The sequence below is a fragment of the Camelus bactrianus genome, chromosome 10, assembly GCF_048773025.1.
Source record: "Camelus bactrianus isolate YW-2024 breed Bactrian camel chromosome 10, ASM4877302v1, whole genome shotgun sequence".
NCBI classification, from domain to species: domain Eukaryota; kingdom Metazoa; phylum Chordata; class Mammalia; order Artiodactyla; family Camelidae; genus Camelus; species Camelus bactrianus.
Window position 1 is genome coordinate 12,557,349 of NC_133548.1, and position 8,526 is coordinate 12,565,874.

Below are 8,526 nucleotides of genomic sequence, written 5' to 3' on the forward strand. Positions count from 1 at the left end.
TAAATAAGTTACTTTAGAGTTTAGTTACCTTGTTTTTTGTTGTTGTTTGTCAGTAAAAAAAAAAAAAAAAGAGGTTTAATACACATGTTCTTAGGATATCTTAGAAGCAATCTGACCTACAGCAGAGAACAAACTGTTTGATTTCCCTGATATTTTTGTGTAATTCATTTCCTTGGTTTCTTATCTCAGCAAATGAATCATCCATTCAGAGACAAAGGTATGAGCAACCATTCAACAGTGACTGAATTTATTCTCTGGGGATTCAGTAATCATCCAGACCTACAGTGTCTTCTTTTTATGGTATTTCTAGTCATCTATATGATCACTGTGCTTGGAAATCTCGGCATGATCCTGTTAATCAAGATTGACTCCCATCTCCACACTCCCATGTACTTTTTCCTCAGCAATTTGTCCCTTGTTGATTTCTGTTATTCTTCTGTCATTGCCCCTAATATGCTAGTAAATTTCTGGGTGGACAACCCAGTCATTTCATTCAATGAATGTGCCACTCAGTTCTTCTTTTTTGGTTCTTTTGCTGGCATTGAGGGCTTCCTGTTGACCGTGATGGCCTATGACCGTTATGTGGCCATCTGCAAGCCTCTTCTTTACACAGTCACTATGTCCCCCCATCTTAACATCATGCTGGTGTTGGCCACATATCTTTCAGGCTTTATAAATGCCGCCATTCACACTGGCCTTACCTTCCAACTGTCTTTCTGCCACTCGAATGTCATCAACCACTTTTTCTGTGACACTCCACCCCTCCTGAAACTCTCTTGTTCTGACACACGTGTCAATGAAGTTCTCATTTTTGCTTTTGCCAGTTTTAATGAACTGAGCTGCCTCCTGACTATTCTCATTTCTTATCTCTACATCCTCATGGCCATCTTGAGGATCCATTCAGCGAGTGGGAGGTACAAAGCCTTCTCCACCTGTGCTTCCCATTTGATGGTGGTCACCATCTTTTTTGGCACAATCCTGTTCATGTATCTGCGCCCCAGCTCCAGCTATGCGATGGACCAAGACAAAGTGGTGTCTGTGTTTTATACGGTGGTCATCCCCATGTTAAACCCTCTCATCTATAGTCTGAGAAACAAGGAAGTCAAAATATCCTTAGGTAAAATTTTTAAAACAACCTTATTTTGCTTCTGTATTTAGAATCATCAAAGCATGGGATTTTAGGACTCAGAGGTCACTTAGAAATGACCAGTCCACTTCCATTCACCCTGGGTCCATTTCATTCTGTAGTGAGGCTTTTTTAAATTTTTTTTTTAATTTTTTATTTTTGGGGGGCAGTAATTAGGTTTATTTATTATTTTTTTAATCTCCGGAGGTACTGGGGATTGAACCCAAAACCTCATGCATGCTGGGCAGGCGCTCTATCCCTGAGCTGTAACATCCCCCAGTGAGGCTTTTTTCTGATAGCAGAGTTGGACAAAATGTCCCAGGCATCCTGGGGAATATGGTCACTCTGTATAAATCCCACTTATTCCACAGAGCCTATATTCTTGAAAATAACCAAATATCCCATTTCAACTCCCTGTTCAGAGGTATAAAACCCAGTACTGGCATACCTCAGAGATATTGTGGGTTTGGTTCAAGACTACTGCAATAAAGAGAATATCACAATAAAACAAATCACATTTTTTTTTGTGGTTTCCCAATGCATATAAGAGTTACATTTATACTATAGTGCATTAGGTGTGCAACAGCATTATGTCTTTAAAAAACAATGTACATACCTTAGTTAAAAATACTTTATTTGTAAAAAATGCGAACCATCATCTGAGCCTTCAGTGAGTCATAATATTTATTGCTGGAGGAAAATATTGCCTCCATGTTGATGACTGCTGACTGATAAGGATGGCAGTTGCTGAATATTAGGTGGCAATTTCTCAAAACGAGACAACAGTGGAGTTTGCCACATCATTTGATCCTTCCTTACACAAACAATTTCTCTGTAGCATGCAATCCTGTTGCATAGCATTTTATCCACAGTAGAGCTTCCTTCAAAATTGTAGTCAGTCCTCAGAAACTCTGCCACTGCTCTATCAACCAAGTTCATGTAATATTCTAAATTCTTTGCTCTCATTTCAACAGTCTTCACAGCATCTTTGCCAAGAGTAGATTTTATCTCAAGAAACCACTTGCTTTGCTCATCCATGAGAAGCGGCTCCTCATCCGTTAAAGTCTGATCATGAAGTTGTAACAACTCAGTCCCATCTTCAGGCTCTACTTCTAATTCCAGTTCTCTTGCTGTTTCCACCGCATCTGCAGTTACTCCCCCACTGCAATCTTGAATCCCTCAGAGCTGTGGATCCCTTGAAGGTTGGGATCCACGTTTTCCAAATTCCTGCTAATGTTGATATTTTGACATCTTCCCAAGAATCACAGATATTCTTAATGGCCTCCAGAATGGAGAATCCTTTCTAGAAGATTTTCAATTTCCTTTGCCCAGGTCCATCAGAGGAATCACTATCGATGGCAGCTATGACCTTACAAAATGTATTTCTTAAATAATAAGACATGAAAGTCAAAATAACTCCTTGATCGTTGGACTGCAGAATGGATGTTGTGTTAGCAGGCATTAAAACAAATTAATCTTGTTGTACATCTCCATCAGAGTTCTTCAGTGACCAGGTGCAACATCGCAGAGTAATCATATTTTGAAAAAAAATTAATTTTTTTCCTTAACAGTAGATCTCAACAATGGTCCTAAAATATTCAGGAAACCACACTGTAAACAGATGTACTGTCCTCCAGGCTTTATTGTTTCATTTATAGAGCACAGGAAGAGTAGATTTAGTATACTTCTTAAGGGCCCTACGATTTTTGGAATGGTAAGTGAGCATTGGCTTCAATTTTAAGTCACGAGCTATATTAATCTCTAACAAGTCAGCCTATCATTTGACACTTTTAAGCCATAGAGAGTGTCTCTCTAGCCATGAAAGTTCTAGCTGACATCTTCTAATATAAGGATGTTTCATCTACTTTGAAAATCTGTTGTTTAGTGTAGTCATCTTCATTAATTATTTCAGCTAGATCTTCTGGATCTGGTGTTATTGTAGGGTTATTAACTAACTTAATTCCAGTATTGTTGTTTCTCAAGGAATGGGAAGCCCTAGTAGAGGGTAAGAGATGGGGAATACTGGTTAGTGGAGAAGTCAGGGTGCACACAATATTGATTAATTTTGCTATCTTGTATGGGAACAGTTTGTGGTGCCCTGAAGCAATTATAGTAGTAATTTTTTGTGTCACAATATTTTTTTGTTTCACAATTAATGCTTTTTCTGTCCTTCCTAAGAAATTTTTGATTACCTCATGATTATAAAGACTTTCTTCTATTTTTCCTTTCCCAAGAGAACTTGTAGACTTAGTATTTACATTTAGTCTTATGATTCATATCAAATTTTTGATTTGGTGTGATATAAGGATTGAAGTTAACTTTTTCTATATAGATATCAATTATTCCAATAACATTCCCCAATGAAATACATTTGTACTTTTGTTCTAAAATCCATTTGCTGTATATGAGTGGACATTTTTCTGGATTTTCTATTCTGTATCATTAATCTGTTTGTTATCTTTGGATCTGCACATTGTTTTGAGTACTGTAGTTTCTTATTAACTCTTAAAATTTCTTGAAGAAACATGATGTTGTTTCTTCCTTTCCAATCAGTATAACTTTATTATATAGATTAGAACTTCCAGTACAAGGTTTAATCTGCTATAACTTAAAAAATATAGCCAATTACATAATCACAAAAACACAAGTAACAAACTTACAGTGGCGGTGGGATGTTTCTAACTATATGACTGTTGTGACATTTGTGTAGCTAAAGTCATCAGGCGTTCTTTTAGCAGACACACATCAATTGGTCATTGCAATTGGAGCAGAGTGATATTAAGGAAGGAATTAATGTCTTCAAGTATAATTTAAACACAATTGTCTGAAGGCTTTCTAGAAAATAAAATGAGAATGCATAAAACTCTTTTTTTGAGTTAGCATCATATATTTAGGTAAAGCCTGTGCCCTCTAATCTTATTCATTGCTATGTATATAAAAAAGGAAGCATCAACTTCTTATTGTGGATTTCTGATCAAGGGATCTCATACTGAAAAATATTGATACTTTGCCCTTCCAGATCTGAAAAAGCAAATACACTACCTTTAGGCTACCCATTCAGTTACTGTCGAGCAGTCCTATCTCTTGTTGGAAAAAGCTTTTGTAAATCTCATGATTATTATAATGCTATTATATTTTAAAGTATATCAGAAAACACATACATAAGTACTTTAGGAAAAACTTTCCTTCAAACTAAAAGCTGACATTCTGCTTAAAGACAGACCAAATCTTCAACTTTTTTTTGTAACACAAGGAATCTCCACATTAAGGGATCAGGAAACGTGAGCTTTATAATTCTATAATGAGTTCTAAAATCAAAAAAAAAAATTATTATTTCATGGGAATCCTTAAGCAATAGATTTTATTCTTTAAATTGTATTATTTTGTTTGTGCAAAGAATCAGGATAAAGCACATCAAAGTTGAGATACAGAAATCTTTCCGCCTCAATTTGAAAAATATACGGTACTGCTCAAATCTTCTCTAATGTGATACGTTGGTAACAATCTACATTTTTATATTGCTGTGCAGCTTTATCTCACTGGCTGCTTTCTCACAGTGTAACCCATCATTTGGAGATCTAACACAATTAAAGACGCCTCTCTTGTCTTGGTGAGAGTACACTTTTAATTCGTGTGACTGTGTTGACTGGAATTAGCAGTGCCCTGGAAGATACAGACTAGCAAGGTCATCTCTCGATTCCTTATTCTCTAACAAACACGGTGCCAAGGAATTGATACTGTTCAAATATTCTTCATTCCACTTTGAAACCTCCTCCTAAATCACCAGCTTTATGAATCATCAATTTTATGAATGATCTTGATGCTCGGACCCATCTTTGATTCCTAGAATACTGATGAAATTAAGTCATTAGGGTAGATTGGTTCCAGGATAAGCCCACGATGCCCACGCTCCAAAGGACACTTGCCCCAACTTCCTTCCTCCCGTGGCTTATGTCACTTTTCTGTTCTTCACCCTCTGCTCCTCAAATCTTGCATCTCTTTTATGTTCTTACTTTTCACTCTTATTAGATGACTTTACCTCAGTGTTTATGGAGAAACACTGAAGCTTTCGGATGAGAATACTCTCATGTTTATATACTAAAAGTATAAAACTTATCTTTTCACATTCTTCTCCTTCCATATTCCATAAAAGTGATGGCTGATTTCTCTATCTGTGTTAACGATCTCAGGCACTAAGTACCGAACAGAATACACAGATGTTAGGTAGAGATTTTGGCTTCAAAGAAGAATCTGAGGCCTCAAAGCATCAAATTAAGGTTATACCCTTGAGAAATAAAAACTACTTTAATTGGCTTTTTAAATTTATTTAAAAAATACTCTAGGGAATGTTCCTAAGAAATATATTATAAATCTTCCCACCTTGTTTTGAGAAAATATGGTAAGTCAGCTTTGACAGGTAGGCCATTTTTCTACATTTGTTCACTAAAAATAAGTTTGTTCTTTTGTGCAGAGGTTAATATCCCACCAATGGAGAAAAAAAATCTTTTCTTTCATTGTACTTTATTTTTCTATTCATATGTTAATATTTAATGGCTTCTCTAAAAATTAATTACTATATGCAGGCTCTTCTGATGTATATGTGAAAACTAAATAAAATAGCCTTACGGTGCAATTATTAATGCACATTTTTCCCAGTGATATCTTATTGTCAAAAAAAACCAACAAACCGAGACAGTGGATCCAGCTGGAAACTAAGTCCATGTTTAAACATTATCCTAATGTGCGTCCCTAAACAAATTTCTTTTATATGTTAGTTGCAAAAAAAAAAATGGGGACAAAGAAAACTTCCACACTTTCTCCAGATACTTGAATTCTTTATTTACTGTTCCATTTCTGCCTTCTCAGAGAGACCTTTGCTGAATGGCCATCTGAAAGCACCCCACCTTTATTTTTCTTCATAATGTTTTCTTCGAACTGAAATTCTGTTGTGAATCCTTGGCTATGCGTTTAGTATCTATCCCTTCCCCTACAATATATGCTTATGAGGTTGGGGAATTTCTTCACTGCTGTAACCTCTGAACTTAGAACAGAAAAAAAAAAATCAATATTTGCAGTGTACATAAATAATGAGTGGGTGGATTTACCAAGCAGAGAGAACAATTCTTCATTCTGTACCTTCTTAGCCATATAGCAAAAGATAAATTTACTAATTCAACATCTTCTGAATGCAATTAAGCCAGACAAATATGAGTTGCAAGTGAAAATGCTGTCCTGAATGTGTCTTCTGTTTCGTATCTGAAACAATAGTCTATCAAAGCTGGAGGGAACCTAGAAATTCAGCTCCCTTCATTTGTCCACTTGAATAATACAAATGATCTGCTGCTTTTCATACCTCATTTTTATTCCTTTGGCTTTCTTTTTCACAAAATTTGAAAAAAAATACCAAGTATGAAGCTCTCCAAGAAGACAGGTATAAATTGTACACACACACACACACACATACATACACACACACACACACAAGTAGGACAGAGAGTTTGGAAGTGTGTGTTTGAGATATATACAGAAAGAGTTAACACAGAGATGTAAAGTGAAAGTAATTATGGAAACATTCTGATGCATTTGTTGAGAAGAGTAATTTCCCCAGAGATAAATAGTTCAAAAGTAAATGAAACAAGAATGGAATAAATGCAGAGTCTGGGCTAGACAGAATTCTTCATCTTTTTCTGTCAATTTCAGTTTTTTTTCAAGGGACAAGAAAATGTCTTCCCCAAACCACACTCTGGTGACAGAATTCATTCTCCTGGGACTCACAGACAACCCAGTGTCAGAGAAGACCCTGTTTGGGGTGTTTCTGGTGATCTACCTAATCACGCTGACAGGGAACCTGGGCATGATCGTGCTGATCAGGACAAACGCCCACCTCCAAACCCCCATGTACTTCTTCCTCAGCCACCTGTCCTTTGTAGACATTTGCTATTCCTCCAACATCACTCCAAATATGCTGTACAATTTCCTCTCAGACCAGAAGACCATCTCCTATGCTGGATGCTTCACACAGTGTCTGCTCTTCATTGCCCTGGTGATCACTGAGTTTTATATCCTTGCTTCAATGGCGTTGGATCGCTATGTGGCCATTTGCAGCCCTTTACATTACAGCTCCAGGATGTCCAAGAGCATCTGCCTCTCTCTAGTCACAGTCCCTTACTCTTGTGGCTTCCTTAATGGGCTCTCTCAGGCACTGCTGACTTTCCACTTGTCCTTCTGTGGCTCCCGTGAAATCAATCATTTCTACTGTGCTGACCCTCCTCTCATGATGCTGGCCTGCTCTGACACCCGAGTCAAGAAGATGGCGATGTTTGCAGTTGCTGGTTTTACCCTCTCCAGCTCTCTCCTCATCATTCTCCTGTCCTACCTTTTCATCATTGCCAGCATCTTGAGGATCCGCTCTGCAGAAGGCAGGCACAAAGCCTTTTCTACTTGTGGTTCCCACCTGACAACAGTCACTATATTTTATGGAACCCTCTTTTGCATGTACTTGAGGTCCCCATCTGAGAAGTCTGTAGAGCAGTCCAAAATAATTGCAGTCTTCTATAGTTTTTTGAGCCCAATACTGAACCCGTTGGTCTACAGTATGAGGAACAAGGATGTGATCCAAGCCTTGCAGCAGATGATTAAGAGAAATCTTTCATAAAATTGCAGTTTAAGGATATGCTCATTTGTAATGACTAAGTGTCTGTGACAACCTACTGTTTAGAACCTAGAAATGAGAAACATTGGACTCTGCCTGTGATAGAGTTCCCAGTTTCCATTTTTGAGGATCAACATCATTTAGTCTGTGGGACATTCCTTTAACTCATAACAAACTTCCTTTTGGCTAGGCAAAGAGTTATGTCTCATTCTTAGCAACCAGAATGTTCTCATATCAAGATTTATAATCCTCTTTCAAAATGTGGTTTAAAATCACTGCAAAGTACTTACATTTTGCATAAATAATTGTATGCTTTCTTTTATTTTATAGTTCTGAGAACCACTGTGACTTTCAGGACCCAGATTTAAACTCAATTTTGGTCACTGTCTTAATCAAAATGGTTGATGTATTTGTGGTCTCTCCTTTTTATATATATATATTTTTTTGCATTTTTTTTTATTGAAGTATAGTCAGTTTACAATGTTGTGTCAGTTTCTGGTGTACAGCATAATGTTTTAGTCACACAAGAACATGTATATTCATTTCCATATTCTTTTTCACCATAAGTTACTACAAGATGTTGAATAGAGTTCCCTGTGCTATACAGTATGGACTTGTTGTTTATCAGATTTTGTGCGAATCCTCCTGTATTTTAAAGTGAGAGACACTCTGCCAGAGTTCAGCAGGTGTTCTGTGAGATTCAGTGGGTTTGTGGATGTAATTATTGGTGTATTTGTGGGACAGGCTG

At 37.0% G+C, this 8,526-nt stretch overlaps 2 protein-coding genes across 2 annotated transcripts; both read left to right on the forward strand.

Moving 5' to 3' along the window:
- Positions 1-219: 219 nt before the first annotated feature.
- LOC105081030 (olfactory receptor 5AP2-like) lies at positions 220-1,158 on the forward strand. The gene has a single exon (XM_010970150.3). It carries the CDS (start codon positions 220-222, stop codon positions 1,156-1,158), a length of 939 nt encoding a protein of 312 aa, XP_010968452.3.
- Positions 1,159-6,848: 5,690 nt separating this feature from the next.
- On the forward strand, positions 6,849-7,781 carry LOC105080993 (olfactory receptor 5M10). The gene has a single exon (XM_010970116.1). The coding sequence runs from the start codon at positions 6,849-6,851 to the stop codon at positions 7,779-7,781; it is 933 nt and encodes a 310-aa protein (XP_010968418.1).
- Positions 7,782-8,526: the final 745 nt, after the last annotated feature.